General features: G+C 40.5%; 5 protein-coding genes and 1 long non-coding RNA gene across 10 annotated transcripts in view; 4 read left to right on the top strand and 2 right to left on the bottom strand.

Annotated features, from left to right (window-relative positions):
• Window positions 1-506: 506 nt before the first annotated feature.
• Window positions 507-1,381, top strand: LOC104804040. The gene has a single exon (XM_010528190.2). The coding sequence runs from the start codon at window positions 638-640 to the stop codon at window positions 1,079-1,081; it is 444 nt and encodes a 147-aa protein (XP_010526492.1). The 5' UTR covers window positions 507-637; the 3' UTR covers window positions 1,082-1,381.
• Window positions 1,382-1,666: 285 nt separating this feature from the next.
• Window positions 1,667-5,252, bottom strand: LOC104804039 (protein PHOSPHATE STARVATION RESPONSE 1-like). Of its 4 annotated transcripts, XM_010528186.1 has the most exons (10): window positions 5,071-5,249; window positions 4,585-4,631; window positions 4,314-4,398; window positions 3,673-4,228; window positions 3,137-3,371; window positions 2,949-3,025; window positions 2,812-2,851; window positions 2,662-2,719; window positions 2,484-2,553; window positions 1,667-2,288 (listed from the first exon to the last, which is right to left on the bottom strand). In XM_010528186.1, the coding sequence occupies exons 4-10, from the start codon at window positions 4,219-4,221 to the stop codon at window positions 1,989-1,991; spliced, it is 1,329 nt and encodes a 442-aa protein (XP_010526488.1). In that variant the 5' UTR covers window positions 4,222-4,228; window positions 4,314-4,398; window positions 4,585-4,631; window positions 5,071-5,249; the 3' UTR covers window positions 1,667-1,988. The 4 variants fall into 4 exon arrangements, with proteins under 4 accessions (XP_010526488.1, XP_010526487.1, XP_010526489.1 ...); XM_010528185.1 differs by lacking the exon at window positions 4,585-4,631; XM_010528189.1 differs by lacking the exon at window positions 4,585-4,631 and having other exon boundaries at window positions 2,163-2,311; window positions 5,071-5,252.
• Window positions 5,253-5,548: 296 nt separating this feature from the next.
• Window positions 5,549-7,513, top strand: LOC104804038. Its single transcript, XR_770302.2, has 2 exons — window positions 5,549-5,834; window positions 6,362-7,513. It is a non-coding gene; the product is annotated as an uncharacterized LOC104804038 (long non-coding RNA).
• Window positions 7,514-9,061: 1,548 nt separating this feature from the next.
• LOC104804036 (auxin-responsive protein IAA11-like) lies at window positions 9,062-11,384 on the top strand. 2 transcript variants are annotated; one of them, XM_019201402.1, is made up of 5 exons: window positions 9,062-9,543; window positions 10,242-10,519; window positions 10,658-10,778; window positions 10,916-10,977; window positions 11,078-11,384. In XM_019201402.1, exons 1-5 carry the CDS (start codon window positions 9,287-9,289, stop codon window positions 11,110-11,112), a joined length of 753 nt encoding a protein of 250 aa, XP_019056947.1. In that variant the 5' UTR covers window positions 9,062-9,286; the 3' UTR covers window positions 11,113-11,384. The 2 variants fall into 2 exon arrangements, with proteins under 2 accessions (XP_019056947.1, XP_010526486.1); XM_010528184.2 differs by having other exon boundaries at window positions 9,064-9,543; window positions 11,073-11,384.
• Window positions 11,385-11,787: 403 nt separating this feature from the next.
• On the bottom strand, window positions 11,788-15,632 carry LOC104804035 (tyrosine decarboxylase 1-like). Its single transcript, XM_010528183.1, has 13 exons — window positions 15,557-15,632; window positions 15,294-15,423; window positions 14,836-14,908; window positions 14,333-14,563; window positions 14,099-14,262; window positions 13,494-13,634; window positions 13,343-13,402; window positions 13,062-13,226; window positions 12,878-12,934; window positions 12,681-12,745; window positions 12,471-12,594; window positions 12,222-12,359; window positions 11,788-12,028 (listed from the first exon to the last, which is right to left on the bottom strand). Coding segments are annotated over exons 1-13 (1,479 nt in total). The 5' UTR covers window positions 15,559-15,632; the 3' UTR covers window positions 11,788-11,899.
• A 1,752-nt stretch (window positions 15,633-17,384) lies between these two features.
• The window catches only part of LOC104804531 (ammonium transporter 1 member 4), a 1,863-nt gene continuing 920 nt past the window's right edge, over window positions 17,385-18,327 (top strand). Inside the window, exon 1 of the mRNA XM_010528843.2 lies at window positions 17,385-18,325. Coding sequence (XP_010527145.1) covers window positions 17,385-18,325 — 941 coding nt within the window. The remainder of the gene's footprint in view (window positions 18,326-18,327) is intronic.

Genomic DNA, 18,327 nt, shown 5'->3' with positions numbered 1-18,327 from the left:
GCTTGAGTTCTCATTTTGGTCTTGAAATGAAACTTTACCTTTCTGGAATTGAGATTAAATGCAGCGAATCGGTAAGATTTTTCAACCAAGTGGGTCTACCCTATATAAAATAAAAAATTAACCATATATTAGAGTATACAAGTTACTTTTTAATATGAAAATTGGGATACATAACCAAGCTAATTTGGAAATCTAGCTTATGAAATAAGATTAAGGTATTAATTATTTTTTAATATAAATCTAATCATCCCTATCTACACAAGCAACCATCAATGATATTAGAGCTTATGCAGGGCTCTCAGTGATTAACTCACTCTCATTAGGAATTTAATTATTTCTCCCCTGCACATATTTTCATAAGATCAATGGATAAGGGTAGTTTCGTCACTCGATATTTTTTGGTGGCGTCTTTTGTAATTTCTGCGACTCTCGTGGGCGTTTCCTTAGACAATTCCTTTATATATTCTCGTAACCCCCCCCCCTTTATCCCATCCGTCTGTCTTCACCCTTCTCTCTCCCCCTCTCTCTAGCGGTTACAGTTTCAATCACTAACGGCTGCTTAACGGCAGGGTGAAGATCACGAGATTGCCGTTACTATTTGCTGACGTGGCATCTGTTCAATATAAGTGAGAGAGTCATGAGCACCAAAACGATGCGTCTCCCGCCCCGTCGGGTTTTAACGGCGGAACAGCCCCGCAGAAACGGAGAACAACCTGCAACGCCGCGGGTCAGGAATCGCACTTCGGCTCAGACCGGTTTCCCGAGAGCCGTCGCCCCTACCACCGTCGACGCCGCCGAATTGACTCGGTCAAATCAGATCTTAGCGGGATATCTCGCGTACGAGTTCCTAACGAGTAGCACCCTGTTCGGCGAGCCCTGGAAACCACGGGCTCCAGCCGCCGGAGCCGTAACCGGCGAGTCGAGGAAAAGGGATCGAGCCGCCGAGCCGAAGACGTCGCCGCCGGTGGAGGAGAAGCGGCGGAGATATGCGGAGGTTTGTCATTTGCTGAAGGCCGGCGGTACCCACTTGGCCGGTGTTGTTAACCCGTCGCAGCTCGCCGGGATCTTGAAGTTGAGATGATGTGTTTTACGCCGTACATGTGGCGTTGATTGATTCGCCAACATGCGCATGGTTTTGTACACGTGGCAGTAGTACATTCGCGTGGAGAGGCCGTGCGATTAAGATGCGTTGATGGCCGTACATGTGGCAGTAGCTCATTGGTCGTCACACATGAGCCCCCCGTTTTCCATTTTGGTAACTTTTTCTTGTTGAATCTTACTGTACATGCAATTTTTGACGGTTAATTGGATAGAAATTGTCTATATTCCATCGTCTAAAAAGTTATCTATTGTTTATTCAATTTACCATATTAAATTTCAACGGGTTTGGCAGGTCGACCTTTATAAAACTCCCACCACGGCCGTCAATTACATCAAAACCTCAATGATTCGGTTCTTTTAGATTATTTTTATACGAAATCCCTATCAAATTAGCCTCATTCTATTTTGTATTTTGTTGGCAAAAAAATAAAATAAAAAATCAGATATGGAAATAATAATCACACGGACACATAAAAAAAAAGAAGACAAAATTACGCTCATCCTCACAAAATTAATTAAACGAAATTGTGGGGCCTGGAAAATGGACAGATTCAAACACGCGAGATAAAATGTATGCAGTACTACAATATAATATGATATCTAACTCTTTTACACACCTTTCAATATCCATGAACTAGAGAGAAGTTGAACGCACTCTGATTACATCCATCCAAAAGATAGAAAATTTTCCCAATATTTTGCTCTTATTTGTTCTACAAAGCAGCTGAAAGGGTTTTCCATCTGAAAAATAGTTAAAACTGAGAAGAACTTTAACAACAGCAGAAGCTCTCTCTCTCTCTCTATCTCACTCAAACCCCATTTCTCCTGAAAAAATTACCATCTTCTTGTCCGTCTGACCCAATTTTTCACCTTAGAGAGTTCCCCATTCATTCGTCCTTTCTCTGGCGCTTTGGCTGCGGTGAATGTGATTCCGGGTCATCATCGGATTTACGGGTTTCCTCTGTTCCATCTTCTTCTTGCTTCTCTGAAGCATTTTTGCGCGTTTTCTCGGTATCGGCTGTTTTCTTGTTTTCCTCTTCAGGTTTGGTGGGAGAATCCGGTATGACATTCTCAGGATTGGACGAGGATGAGCCCTTCAGCTTGTCGGTACCCGGATTTTGCTTCTCGAACATCATCTGCAGGTACTTCCCCTGTTCCTCTATCCGAAGCTGCAGGTTTCTTTGAATCTGAGAGGGGGAAGATAGAAACACTGCCATTCGTTTAGATTTCAAATTCGAAGAGTTTAAAACACATAGTTTGCCTTTTGTCTCTTTGCAGCTTTCACGAGCTAAAGCTCGTTTTTTTTTCTCATAAAAAAAACTCAAGACCAAAATTCATGAGCGGATTTATGGTTGATGCTAAAAGGACAGATTTGATGTTACCTCAAGCTGCTCGTGGAGTTGCTTCTGTACTTCCATCTGAAGTCGAAGGGCCTCAGTTATATCTATGCCACTGTTAGATATCAGACAATCAATGGTAATTTAGAAGAGACTTCATGCAAGTGATTCTGTTTGACTATAACGGTAATGCTTGCGAATGATATCGACTATAGAACCTTACGTTTTCAAATCAAGAGACGAAATCTGTTCAAGAGGGGTTAACTTCTTCTCCGAAGAACCTGGAATCATCAAAGAATGTAATCTTGAATAAGAGAATCAAGGAAATTTTCAGCACAAAGCATCAAGGGAGAAAATTTTTCGGGTTGTAAACCTTCGGATGGTTCTGGCCTATATCTTGCAGTCCTATATTTCTGCAGTTTAAAGAAGAAAAATCTCAGCTCTTGTTAACAGAAGAATCTTTGCGATAATCAAGAACCAATGGCCGGAAGGAAGAATAACAACAAGAACCTGCAAATGGCTTTTCACATGATATATAGTCAAGCCTTCGACTTTCATACGCTTCAGAACACCCTTAGGAGTAGCTCCTGCATGAAAGTAAGATGACGAATCAGTCAAAGCAGATACTTTTATCATTCAACAAAAAAGCCGAGGACTTTAATACAAGTACAGAGAGAGAGAGAGAGAGAGAGACTCACTTTCGCTGCCACCGAGCTGGTTGACAGCCTCGACAAATGCCTCGTGAAGTTCCGGTGTCCAACGCATGCGTGGCTTAGCCGATGATGCATTATTGCTATTGTTGTTACTGTTGTTGTTGTTGTTGTTTAAGGATGTTGCATTAACAACAGGTCGCAGTTCCAGAGATGGAGAAGGGTGCTGCTGAACAACCTGGGAGGGTTGCTGGATCGGTGTTTGGGTACAAAGATTCTGACCCTAGAATTGCATTGCAAGAAAGACAAAAAAAAAAAATGTACTGAGAACATGGATATGAAGTGAAAGGGAGAATGAGAAAAGAAGCTTGAATCTGTGTTCCTATTGGTTTTTCACTCTCACTCTCTGTTAGCTGTCCAAGATGAAAAGATTCATCTTTGGATAAAAAAGAATCATCTCTGCATTTAGGAATCAGAATTTACTCCTAGAAATCAATATAAAGTGATCAGAGAAGCTCAATATTGGTTCCGAGATCTGATACGGTGCATAAAACAAAACAAAGAAATGGAACAAGGATAACAACCTTTGAATCTGAATTGGAGCTGGTATCAATCAGAAGGTCATTCCAGTTAGTAGACATCAGAGCATCATCATCAGTGATCAAGTGGTCAGCCCACTCTTGCCAGTCGCCCCGTTTGTTAATGTCATCGGACACCATGATGCTACTGCCCTCCATTGGACCGTTATGAATAGGCGAGTTAGCTGGAAAATCAAGAAACCCCGGGAGAGAGTCTGGGCACCAAGAACCGTTGTTACTAGATGTCTGAGAAATGAAAGGCGCATTGCTGTTCCCTGCATGTTGAATGGACGAGTGATGGAGATCGCTTGATAACCCCGACGATGAAGAGAATATATGGCCAACTGCTCCACCATTTGCAGAAAGCAATTGATAAGTTTCCCCTAAAGGTCTCGACATAATTTCCCGTTCTAGCAGCGATACCCGTTGAATGTTTTCTGATTTCGAGTAGATCTCTTCTGAAGGGCTTGTAACCGGAACAGATGGCATTGACGAAGCGCGTGCTAGGTTATCGAGCAGCCTCGAACCAGACCTGTGAATCGGGCGAGCCTCCATTATCGTCCTAGAAAGTAGAAACAAATTATGATATCTGGTTATGTTAACAGATTTCGGCACATTTCATTTACATATCTCTCAACAACACCAACCTTGCTAATATCCCAAAAAGCAATATTTTTTATTCTCCAAGATTCCAGCGGATGCACCACCAGAAGAAATCATCAACTCTTGCATCTGGTATATCGTAAAACAGATGAATAAGATCATATTTAATCACTTTACTGATTCTGAGGAGGAAACTGCAGATACATAAAACGCAAGCCATACTATATATGTCCGTATACACCGATCTTAAGGAAAACAACAAAAGGAAACAAAAGATACAAGCATATCCAAGCAAGGGAACAACTGGGTCATTACCACTGGTGCATTCGCTCGAACATGGCAGGAACCCAAATACGATCTAACTGAAATACAACCAAAAAAAAAAAAAAAGCACAGCAACATCACTTCGAGGTTCAGACTTTCACTACCTGCTGAAAATGTTCGAAATCTCCAAAGAAATACAACGTAGAAGCAAGCGAGGGAATGGAAAATCAGCTGTGAAATTATCGGGAGACGAAACTAGAGATGCCCGCAGACAAAATTTGGCGTATAAAGAAGACATAAGCATCGAGAATCATTGCTAAAGCTACACAATATCAGACCAAATAGCAAATACCCACGAAACACAAAAGGCACACAAAACCCAAACGAATCCGAAACCCTCGAGCAGAAAAAAGAACAGCCAGATTCAATCGAAACCCAAAAGGGCTCGTCGATAAAACAACAAATATCCCGAATCCCGGTCGGAAAATGGGAATTCTCACCCCATAATTCATCAAACTTGAAAAATCGAAATCTCACCTAAAAATTCATGAAAAACAGAAACCGGGAGGAGGAATCGAATCCAGAGACACCACGACGAACGAACGAGAGCCAACACAGGCGCGTCGTCCGCCAGATGAAGTGGACTATGATTTTCTCGCCTTTTTTGTTCTTCTTTTGATTTTTTTCCCCCTTAGCGTTGGCTCGCTGGGTGGAGGTGGTGGCTGTGCTAACAAAGGAAGGGGGATCGGTCGTCATCTATCACGCGCGGCGCGTGGTAAATCTCTCCATGTGGGACCCACTTATAAACGTTTCCACGTGTAGCATTTTTACTGGAGAAGGAGCAAATTGTCTGGTGGGCTGCACGTGGGCTTGCTCTTTTCTTCTGTTTATTTTTCCGATGTCTGCGACTTTGTGCTCTCTCACTCGCTTAAAGGGCCCAAAATGGCTCCATAATTATATAGCTTTTATATTATTATATAATGCGATTATTTAATTTGTATTTATATTTCAAAATTAACCACGAGATGATAGATTTACCATTTTGTGAGCCGTTTATATTTGGAAACCCGGTGGAATTGCATTTACAGGTTCCCAATGGGAACTTCCCAAGGGCGAAATTCAGTGGAGCGAGATCTATTGACCGAGTTGAAAACCCCAGAATCCTAGAGATCATGACCCGGGTGGAATCGGCGAGTCGATTCAAGGCCCTGGAAGAATCACCTGAAGAATCGACAGAGAAATCTACAGGAAATACTCGGCTGGAGATGCATTTCTTTCTTCAAAGGCTGGCCAACTTCATCGTAAGCGAAAAATTGTAGTTCCTCATTGATTCGGACTCCGATTCTTCAACTGATTTTGCTTCTTGAATTTGAATTTCTCGTTTTAACGTTCCTTTTTTCGGTGTAATTCGTGTAAAAAGGAGAAGGGGAAGATATGCGATTGGCATCTCCTGCGAGGCGGGAAATTGTGGGTTTGTGTCGTGTTCTGATGTTGTGATCAGAAAGAAATTGATTGTCCTCCATTAGAGTGTCTTCGTTCGTAGAGTCAAGCATTTCATTCCGTTGATCTGTGACGTGTGGATGAAATAGTTTCGTGATCTCCCACATGGGAAATTCTTGAAAGCCCTGAATTTGCTCTTATCATGTTGAATTCCTCACTTAGGCCTCTGGATTTCATGTCAGTTGTCAGTTAATGTGGGTAGAACAGACGGACGTATATACAATGATACAACACGCCTTTATGACTGGTCATTAGCGTGGTTTTGTATATAGGAACAAAGCATGGCACTTAGTGGTTGATTGGGCTGATATGGTTGTCTTTGGAACAGCTTAATGAAATGTGCAAGTGATGGAAAGGAAAGATCTCTTGACGTCCTCTCTATCTACCATGATTATAGCAGGTGATGTATCATCTTTACATCGAAGTTGAACTCTTTCGTTCCACATAACATCTTCTTACTCCATGGAAGGTTAATTTATTGTTTACTTTGCCGGAGGACATTATGAGAATATCGACGAGACAGAAATTTTCACATTTCAGGAATAAATATGTTGGAGTTAGGAGTAGGTTACAGGTTAGAGGAAGTTTGATTTATTGTCGATAAGGAGCTGACCATTAAGATACATCTCTACAGCCGTAAAAAAGGGCCTGAGTATCGGTGAATGTAGTTAGTCAATCGAGTATTCTGCATATTAATTGCAGCTAAAAGATCACAGTCTGCATTGGTGGATACAGTCTAGCTTGAGAAGAGAAAACCTTGTGGTTGAAATTTGAGCACCTCTTAGTCTTCAAACTCTCATGAGAACCAGTCATATGATGTTGCTTCACAGTTAAGTTCATACCGGTCCTTCTCCTCCACATTGGAAATTAGCTTTTAACAAGCCATTGGAGTACATCCATTATGTTCTTCTTTTTGCTGTTTCATCATGTAGTTCCTGTGATCTGTATTGATTACATTGAACCAGGGATGAATAAGGAAACGGGGTTTCAATAATGGCTACAGTATCTTCTTTTTCTTTTTCTTTTTCCTGGAATGGGATTCTTCTGGTTGATGACTGTTCAATTCTGTGGCCGTGGAGGGGACGGAGAAAGGGATAAAGAAGGGACATCTTTAGTTGCCCACAATGGACGTTCTGTGTATTGTTCATTTCCAGTGAATGGACCACAACAAGGCAGCGGAATCTTGCATCTGAAAGCTGTTTGATGCAGTGGAGGTATTGCTCTAAACTCTGGCTTATATTTGATATGCACATGGGTTTAGACGTGTTTTGTTTTCTTCTTTCCATGATTTGTTTTGGCAACGGGGTCGTGTCGTATGTTGTTCGGACCCATGAGATGGAAGGGACATGTAAAATCTTGTCCCTCCCTATACAATTTGTATCATCATGAGAAAGGATGAACCTTGAAACCATCGAATGAAAGTCTCTGACCCGATTAGAGGTTTCACCTTGGGGGGTCGGAGAAGGAAGGAGCTTGAGAATGGATTGTTTTTCATTTTTTTTTATTTTGTCTGAAATGAATGGGAAAATATGATTTGCCCATTAAAATCATCTTGGAATCTGAGAGGACATTCCTTTTCCTCTGTGGAGCCGCTGTACCGAATCCTATCCCCACCCAAGCGTGTACTAGTTTATTGGATCATTTGACAAATTTTTTTAATTTTCCTTTTTATTATTACTTTTTACTTTATCTACAATTTCAAACATTAAACCATATATTTTAAACTAATTCCAAACCGTAAAATCAAATTAAAGTTTAGAGCTGTGGATTTTAGGATTTGGAATTTAAAGTTTAGTATTTAAGTTTTGTTTAAGGTCAAGACTGGCTCTTTCATGGTTCAGTTATAGAAAAATTACAACCATTTAATTTTTATATTAATTTCGATTCGATTTCATATTTATATTTTTATTAATAAAAAACTTTTTTTAAAAACAAATTATCGTTTTTCGGTATTTTTTTTATTCGATTATAATTTGATCTTTTCGGATTTTAATTTTTATATTGGATTCGATTCGGTTATATTATTTAGTTAATAATCAAAATCATCACCTTAATCAAGAGAACTAAATTAATTTCCAAATGGTATAATAATATTTATAAAGAAATTTCAGAAAGATATAATACGTTTCTTAATTATTGTAATTAGAAGGTATATTTGAAAAGTAAGGAAGCAACGGTCGGTTATGTCTTCGCTCCAGACGACAGGGTCTTATTCGTACACCCACCAAGAATTAAAGAAAAAGATGCTCGCTATTAATTTCCTTCCACTGAAATTTAATTAGATGCTAATATTAGATTTACATTGAATATTTTAAATAAAAATATGATTAGGGAGTTGATAAGTGTTGAAAATGAAGCCTAACAGGTTATCGGATTCACGTACCACCGTTGGATTTAATGGTGCTTCTTTTCACATGGGACCCACAAGGTCCTTTTACAGCCGTCCGATTGAAGCTGACATGTCAATGTGGGCCCCACGAGTGCACGCATTTTTTTATATTTTTTTTGTCTCTATTTATGTTTTTTTTTTCTTATTTACGATATGAATTGAAAACTGTGGTTATGGTGTCAACAGTCAAATCATAGCTAAAGTCAAATCATATCCATAGCTACGATCAGAACACAAAAATGTGATTTTTTATTATGATCAGAGAATGCAATCGATTTCCTTTTGAAATGGAATAAATTGTTTTTTTTTTTAAATTTAATTCTTGGATGATTTGTATAAAACGTTAATCTTTTCTGTCCCCACAAAATGTACATATTTAGATTTTATTGAAAAAAAACGTTTAGATATTTTTCAATTGCTAATTCTTTCACCCGTTTTAAAAATTGAAACAGGGGAATCTTTAAAATCTGCTGCATTCATAAATATACATATATATATATATATTCCTCAAGATAAAAGTGGCCAATTTTTTTTAAAATTATTTAAGTGTGATTTTATGTTAAATGGAATAATCACGTACCAAAGAAGGCCGTTCTCTGTGTGTTCTAAGCACCCAGAAAAGGACTGAGGGGACAAATTGTGGGGAAAAAAATAGAAAAAAGGGACAAATCCCACCCGTCATGTCTTCTTGTTCATCCTTTGTTTCCCCCTTGTATTTCTTCCTCACTGTTCGCCTACTTAAAGTCCAAAACTTTGCTTCCGATTCAACCCATCTCTTCTTCCCTTGCGAATAATCGATTCTTCTCTGAGGTTCTCTGCGATTAACAGCACCTGGGTCCGGATCCCCCGAAGCAGATTTCTCGAATGGAAGGCCCTTCCGCGAGTGGGTCGGCGTCGACGGTGTCGGACGATGACAATCTCGTCGTTTCTTACGAGGATTCGTCTTGTCCGGTAGAGACCGAGATCGATCTCGGTCTCGCGTTGAGCCTCCGCCCGAACGGCCAACGGCATTCTGGGGTCTCGTGCTCTGAGGATTGTTCTTCCGCTTCTTCTTCGTTGAGCAGGGCTAGTGCGACGGCTGGGGTCAAGAGGGCAGCTGATTCGATGGCCGCGACTAATGGGTAAGATTCTTCTCTCTCTATAAGACAAAATCTCCTCTCTCGTGTTCTGGAAATTTCGTGTTATTGCGTGTTCAATGCTCGAGGGTGGATGAGTATCCGTAGAATTCTAGGTGTTAGACTGTGGAAGACTTTGTCTTTGTTCATGGTTATCTGGAATTTCCATGGTATCGTGTGGCATAAGCTGGATATTTCTCGTGATTATGATTATCCATAGAACCACACGAAAACTTGTGCTTTGCTTTCTGGGATTACAAAAGACTTGGTATCTTCATGGTCTTCTTCGTGTCTATAGATCTATATGATGGGAAGTACATGTTTATTCGTAGAATCATAAGTACAGGCTCTTACTTATATGAGCATTTTCTTGTAGCACAGTGAATAACATCTTTCAATTGAGACGGTGCTCTGGAGAGTGGTGGGTAACCCCCTAGCTTCAATCTTTATTCTGAATGATTGATAGGGTGGAGAGCTTTTGCTCTTCGTAGGATAAACATATATCAGTCCTGGAATCTTGCATCTTTGAGAATTTTATCCGGGCTGATGTTCTCTTCTCGCTATTGTTTTATGTAATGCGTTTTGTGGTGGGAGTTGTTAGTTTGATGAACCTGTCCTGAGAAGCAGTTCACGGACTTTGAATTTTAATCCTTGCCTCTAGTTCTATTGTTCAGCTTTTGAAACCCCGAAACATGAAATTACAGGCAAGTTGTGGGATGGCCACCGATCAGAAGTTACAGGATGAACAGCATGGTTAACCAAGCCAAGACATTAGCCACTGGAGAGCTGAGTCCAGAGAATCGCGAAAACGTAAGCAAGAACAGAGCAATTGTCAGAACCGATTCAAAGATCAGAAATTCAATGTTTGTGAAGGTTACTATGGATGGCATTCCCATTGGAAGAAAAGTTGATCTGAACGCTCATAGATCCTACAAGTCATTGTCAAAGACTCTGGAGGAAATGTTTCTGAGACCTTCAGCAGGTATCTCTGCAACTTATGAGTTTCCCATCTCTGCTTAGCTTTGGAGGTTTCCTTGGTCTCCTTAGTTTATTTTGAACTGGGATGTGTCTAAGAATGAATTTCCATTCTCATAAAGCTCGGTTTTTTTTGTGCAATCAGGATCAAATGCACGAGAAAATGATGCCCACACAGGAAACCTTCTGGATGGTTCTTCTGGATTCGTGCTAACATACGAGGACACAGAGGGAGACTGGATGCTTGTTGGCGATGTTCCATGGGGGTATGTGACTATGTATCACACATGTTATGCCGGTCTCCTTATTCTGATCATCTCAAAGTTAAAGCTTTTAATCCATAGCTTCCGGATTCAAAACCCTAAACCCTGAATCTACGTTTAACCTCTGTGACTTTGTCCAGGATGTTCCTTTTCTCTGTCAGAAAGCTGCGGATAATGAGAACGTCGGAGGCCACCGGGACAAGTAAAGCTTTAGACCCTAAATCTCTCAATCAATCACATTGTTCAGCCACAACAATTTGTTATTTGTAACCATTTTTTTTTAATCCTCATTTGCAGCTCAGATGATCTCATGAACCTATCTGTGAATCGTTTTTAACTTCAAGCCTAATAAGGCAGAGGGGGAAGAAGACTGACACGTGAAGGGTCTTTGCTCTACTGTTTCAACCTAGTATATGTTTTTTTTGTTGTCCTTTCTAAATCCATGTCTTCCGTGGAGTATAGACACTGTATATCATCACACTTGATGGTGAACTATAAAAGAGTCCTGAGTTTTGCTTGTAATTCGCACACAAAGATGGCTGGCTGTGTGTGTGTATGTATGTATGTATATATACAGTATATGTGCATGGAAAGACTCAAAGTTCTGTTTCCAGTGTATTGAAGAACAAAACCTGAACCTCTATATATATATATATGTATACGTGTATATATATACTTGAGGAGCTTCCATCTGACACCTCGCCGCTCGGTTTGCTTCAATACATTTCCTCGCCTCGCTCTCTCGTCGGTAGGCTATTCTGCGGATGTCCGAACATTTGTGATATCCGACTTTGAAATTGGATATTCAACTCGTTTAAAAACTCAGGTTTTAATATAGAAGTTATGAATTGTTGGAATATTTTTTTCTTTGAAAATTTTAAAATTTATACAATTATATGAGATTTTTATAAATTCGTGTATTAATATGCGAATTAAAAAAAACAATCATGTATTCCACAAAATCTTCTTGTTTTTTCTTCTGGAAAATTGTAAAACTAGTTGAAAATGTTGAGCATGAATCACGTTCGAAGACAATCGATCATATTGATGAAAAGCACGTGTCTTATTCCAAGTATCGATACATTCGATTATAAGGTTGGTTTCATGAATAAGAAAACTTTCATTTATCCTGCGTGGACGCCAAGCAATTTGGAGGCCTGTTCCTGAATATTGTTCCATGCCTCCTTCACGTGTTTCTCCTCCGTTAACGGCGCTCCTACCGCAAAACGTAGCACGAATTTTCCCGACAGAACCTGTTTTCCATTCACAAAACACGTGCTTTTTTTTCTTACGCAAATTTATCAAACAAAACTTCTCTATTTCGTCGATTTCTCCTATAAAATGTTTGGTGTTTAGATATGTTACATTGGTTCAGTGACCAAACAGATCATAAGACGTGAAAGAAGAAAGCAGAAATGGATTAAGCGAAGAGCCGACTTCACTTACAGTGTGAGAAATGAACATTTTCCCGGTCGAATTCACGGCATCTAGTAGCTCATGATTCTGTTTTTTACACTTGTCTTCGTCGTTGTCGACAGGTTTAAGTCGAAAGCATACAAGTGAAAATATCCGAGGAGTAACGATCTGTGGAAGGAACCGAGCTAGGACGTTAATTTCCCGTATTTCTTGCACATCATCATCAACATGCCAAAAAAAAGGAAAAATCTTCTAGAAAGTTCTAAGCTTTCTATTTACCTCGAAACGAGAATCTCCAGATACAAGCTCCTCGAAATGTTTAGCCAGATTGATGTGGTTTCTTATATAGCATTGCAATTTTTCGGATCCATAGAGCCGCATAACCATCCACAGTTTCAATGATCTGAGAACCAATTCAACTATACATTTCACTTTTTGATTAGAACTATAAGGCCATGATGTTTCTGGAAAAAGAAAATTATAAAGAACCTGAATCTTCTCCCCAGAGGGATTTGCCAATCTTTGTAGTCCACGACCAAGTTTGCCTGGGAGGCCTGAAATAACCACACATTAAATATGTGTCATGTTTGGCCAATCACATATATCAGAGATGAATAAAAAAACAAGAGACTTTGTAATTCGATGACCTTTTTTCAGCTAGGCACATGAAGAGGAGAGGGCATTACCTTGTTTTTAAGAAACTCGGGATTCGTTGAAAGAGCCTGAATGAGAGAATTCCGGTCCTGTTTCCGATCATCAAAACAAGCATTCAAGGTTAATGCAGGTGAGAACACTAAAAAATAGCGATGCCCAAGATCTGGAGCTCTTCAAAAGCAAATGGTAACATATTGGATTGATAAATGGATGTACCTTCACCCAAAGTAACGAACAATCGAAATTCGTGAGAAACCATTTGTGAGCATTCATGTTAAAGGAATCCGCTTCTTCAATTCCATCAATATATTGCCTGTACTCTGGACATATGCAGGCACTTCCAGCATATGCAGCATCCACATGAAACCACATCTCGTTGTCCTAACAATGCATAACAGATATATCATCACAACCGATGATTACAATTAATGAAAAAAAATGCTTCCTCTTTTATTCTTGAAGGTTAATCTTTTAAAGAATGTTCAAATGTGAATTACCTTAGCGATCCTTCCCAAGGCAGGTAATGGATCGACTGCAGTTGAAGAAGTGGTACCTACCTGTAAAGAAGAATTATATGGGCAAATCAGCTGATCTGATGTTTCACGAGATGAAATGTAAGCATAAGCGTTGTTGGCAGCTCTTTCTTACACTAGCACATATGAAGAATGGAATCAATCCTGAAGCAAGATCATGTGAAATTGCTGCTTGAAGTGATTCTGGGGAGAGTGCATAATTCGTTGACGCATCAGTTTTCAGCAATCTGCAATTCTCCGGACGGATTGCACTTATCTGTCAAAATAAACCAACACCTTTGCTTCTTTAAAAAATTTTCTTGCCCGAAAACTTGCAATGTATACAAAGATTGAGATATTTTTAGGTGAGTGAGATATTCGTTACGTGACCTGGCAGGCCTTCTGCAGGGAGGAATGTGTTTGGTCCGATGCATACACTACGAGCTTCTCCAGAGCATCTTTCCCTACCTTTCTCAAAACCTTGTCACGGGCAGCAATTAGGACAACTAGAACAGCTTCGCTAGCTGTCCCTTGTATCACTCCACCTCCATTTCCTACAATACGAACTCATGGCTGGAACAGTTCCTTTCAAAAGGTATGTCAGATCTGATAAACCTAACATACCTTTCGAAAGGAACTGCTCCGGTAGGTTGATTCTTTAAAAAATTTTCTTGCCCGAAAACTTGCAATGTATACAAAGATTGAGATATTTTTAGGTGAGTGAGATATTCGTTACGTGACCTGGCAGGCCTTCTGCAGGGAGGAATGTGTTTGGTCCGATGCATACACTACGAGCTTCTCCAGAGCATCTTTCCCTACCTTTCTCAAAACCTTGTCACGGGCAGCAATTAGGACAACTAGAACAGCTTCGCTAGCTGTCCCTTGTATCACTCCACCTCCATTTCCTACAATACGAACTCATGGCTGGAACAGTTCCTTTCAAAAGGTATGTCAGATCTGATAAACCTAACATACCTTTCGAAAGGAACTGCTCCGGTAGGTTGAGCAATTGGGAAAGCCAATCTAGAACAATCATTTCGAGCTCTGTGGCAGCTGGAGAAGTAATCCAGCTAAAACCAACGATGTTGAGACCAGCACTGAGCATCTCGCCCAAGAACCCGGCAATGCTGCTGTTAGAAGGATAATATGCAAAGTAATTCGGGCTTTGCCAATGTGTTAATCCAGGAAGTATCTTCTCCTGAACATCTGCAACTCACATTGTGAAGCAACCGGAAACAAGATGATTACAGTTACAATCAGCAGAGATAACATATTCCACCTATACCTATTTTTTTTTTACGAAGAAGATAAATTGTTTCTACAAGAATCACATCCATTCATCTGATTTTAATTGCATTGCAATAGCAAACTCAAACAAGAAAGATAAATCCGCAAACAAATCATAGTCAACCAAAGATGTATACATCCGTTGCAATATTACATGCACGAACACTAGCAGGAAGTATCAGTTGCTTTACCACTAAGGACTTCTTCCAAATTCTCGGGTTGGTCAGGCGCAGAATCCGGCAAAAGGTTACGAAGATAATCAGGCTGCATCAAGTAGACAACGTTACTCAAAATCGAAACCGAAAATGGGAAATCAGAACTTCTTCTTCCTTAATCCTCAAATTGAGATAAATAAAAGTCCAAACTAATAGCAGAAGAACACCAAAGTGATCAAATTCAAACCCACAGTAAATTTGAATCAGTGTTGTGCAGGGTTTCAAAGTGTTTCGAGCATGAGTAACATCTCTCTCAGAAAATTGAGATTCCGCATGCGTCTTATGACTACGGTCAAACAGATTGAATCAGAATCCCACAACAGATTACTAATTCAGAATCAATTCCATTGATAGCCATAGCCCAGACCAGGAAATTCATTTTTCCAATAAAATGGATCTTCAAAAGCAAAGGAAAGCGGGAAGATTGCGATAACCTGAACTTGGCTCAGAACAGGGAAGTTCTCGATGGTTCTGTAATAATCAGCGATGAAATCGACCATTCTATGCCCGCACTCTCTCAGCTGCTCCGAATCCATCGGCTTCAACTCGCTACCACCATTTTCCCTGTTTCGTTTTCCGAATCCACGAATTCGGAAGAAAAACACATTACGAGAAGAATGGTACCAATATAGACAAGATTGTCTGAATCAAAAGTACCTTGGAGCATTTCGAGGGCGAGAAAGTGATGCAAACTTACATTTCGCGTCGTCTTTTCGTTCTCAGGACCTCGTGTGTGGCTTCCGTCAACTCCAAGTAGCTATTCGACCAGTCGAGTCGAGTTCTTTTATCTTTCTTTCAAGTAGCCGTAATTTATAGCGAACAGCTCGTGGATTTCCAACCCGACCCGACCCGGATCAAAACCCGGTGAATATGGGTTTTTTAAATTGATAGAATAGAAAGTACTGTTATTTTGAATGTGATAATTGTGATTTGGATGAGCGTTGACATAAGGAAATGGCCATTATAACGATTAAATAGCATATTTGGTGTGCATGTTTTAGTTGTATTTAACTGTTATGACTTTCACCAAAATTTGAATAATTCAACCGATAAACGATAAAACATGACGTAAAATATTTATTTTATCCTGAATTTGAACTTTAAATTTGAGGAATGAACTTATAATCTAAATCATGGTTCATGATATCGGAATTAGTCTGAATCTTGATATCAAATAACCGATTATCTAAAAAAAATTGTAATAATCTAAATTCTAATTCTAGGCCTCTAGTTAAACCTATCAATAAAAATCTTGTAATTTTTTTTTAAAAATTTCGGTGAGATATTTTACTATGTGCACTAAAAAAAACATGACAAGAAAAATAGATACGCGACTTAAAAGGTGTTATTCTCATGGGCGCGCACACAAAAAAAAATATCATGAGAAGATTCTCTTTTGTTTTTCGCAATTTTGATATTTTATAATTCAGAACAAATAAATATGAAACTTCCATTTTTTTTATTATGGATATCCACTAAGGCCGGCATGACATCAGAGCATGATGGGCTTTAATAATATAAGGCTTTGTTTTGGTTGGGACAATCTTAAAATTATGGACCGTAGTCATGGGGGGAGGAATAAAAAACATGAAAATAGATTTCGCCAACTCGGGAACACAATCGCACGACACGACGCGATCAAGTAATGTACCGGCCATGCCCGTTTCTCGAACCCACGTGAGTTAGCTCGACAGCCAGGCCGGAGATTGACTGACAGTGGAAGTCAATCAGAATCAGACAAAGCAAGCTCTTGCCGGAGTTTGAAGAATAATGGCTCGTGGACAATGCTATCGCCGGTTGCCTCCGACGAAGGTACGTTTACATTTGATTTCGAAAACTTCCGTGATTAATTGAATCGACCCTCTTGAAGTGTATAAGGTGGCAAGGAATGTAACCTGAGCGCCGTTCTTTGTTGCTTAGACTGACGCGAAGTTGGTGGCCTCTGGGAGCAAACGGCATGTAGTTTAAAGTTGAACCGTTTAGCTTCGGGAGAGAGAGAGAAATATGTTGAAAATGGTAGTTGGTACAAAATACAAATCACTCATTTTTGGTAGGATACGGCAAAATGATTATGGTCAATATGCACTTGTATGGAATAATATCGATGATAAACAATTAGGAAAATATTTTCTCAAGAAGTAATTTTGAAATTGGAAATATAGATGTAAAAGAAATGGAGTAAAATATTTGCTGAACAAGTAATTTTGAAATTTGGAAATATAGATACAAAAAATATGGAGTAAAATAGGAAATTAATTTAGAGAAAGGTAAGAAACAGCCACGCTCTGGGAAATCACAGCCAAGCACCTAGCGAAGCAGCCGTCCTAAAAATTGGTAAAATCTGTTAAGTGAATCCTAATTTTAAAGACATTATTTTAATATTATTATTTTTTAATTTAGGGGAATCCTACACTCCAACAAGATTCAAATCCCACCAATAGAATCGCGTGAATCTCTCATTATAAACCCCTTTAGCTCCTTCCTATATTCCTCAGAACTCGTCGAATTCTCTCCCATTCTCACAAATGGCGGCGGCTCTCTCCTGCTCAGCCGCTGCCGCGGAGTACATCTGCGGCAGATTCGACGTTGTTGCCGGCAAATTCGCCGACGCGGCCTACGCCATCGACAACACTTACCTCCTCTTCTCGGCGTACCTCGTCTTCGCGATGCAGTTAGGGTTTGCGATGCTTTGCGCAGGATCCGTGCGCGCCAAAAACACCATGAACATCATGCTCACCAACGTCCTCGACGCCGCCGCCGGAGGTATCTTCTACTACCTCTTCGGCTTCGCCTTCGCCTTCGGTGGTCCTTCCAACGGATTCATCGGCAAACATTTCTTCGGCATGAACGATTTCCCTTCCCCTTCCTTTGATTACCCGTTTTTCCTCTTTCAATGGGCCTTCGCCATCGCCGCCGCCGGAATCACCAGCGGTTCTATCGCCGAGAGGACACAATTCGTCGCCTATCTCATCTATTCGGCGTTCCTCACCGGACTCGTGTACCCAATCGTCTCCCACTGGTTCTGGTCCTCCGATGGGTGGGCGAGTCCCGCGAGGTCCGAGAACCTTCTGTTTGGAACTGGGGTAATAGATTTCGCCGGCTCTGGCGTCGTTCATATGGTCGGAGGCATCGCCGGACTATGGGGAGCTCTAATCGAAGGACCTAGAATCGGCCGATTCGATCACGCCGGCAAACCAGTGACAATGCGCGGCCACAGCGCGACATTGGTCGTCCTCGGAACGTTCCTGCTCTGGTTCGGATGGTACGGATTCAACCCAGGCTCCTTCATCAACATCTTCAAATCGTACGGAACGCCGGGAAGCTCCTTCTACGGCCAATGGAGCTCCATCGGTAGAACCGCCGTCACCACCACCCTCGCCGGATGCACGGCGGCGCTAACGACACTGTTCGGGAAGAGACTCCTCCTGGGTCACGGGATCGTCACCGACGTCTGCAACGGCTTGCTCG

This window comes from Tarenaya hassleriana, unplaced genomic scaffold (genome assembly GCF_000463585.1).
Source record: "Tarenaya hassleriana unplaced genomic scaffold, ASM46358v1 Cleome9, whole genome shotgun sequence".
NCBI classification, from domain to species: Eukaryota; Viridiplantae; Streptophyta; class Magnoliopsida; order Brassicales; family Cleomaceae; genus Tarenaya; species Tarenaya hassleriana.
This window is presented reverse-complemented; position numbering and strand designations above follow the sequence as displayed.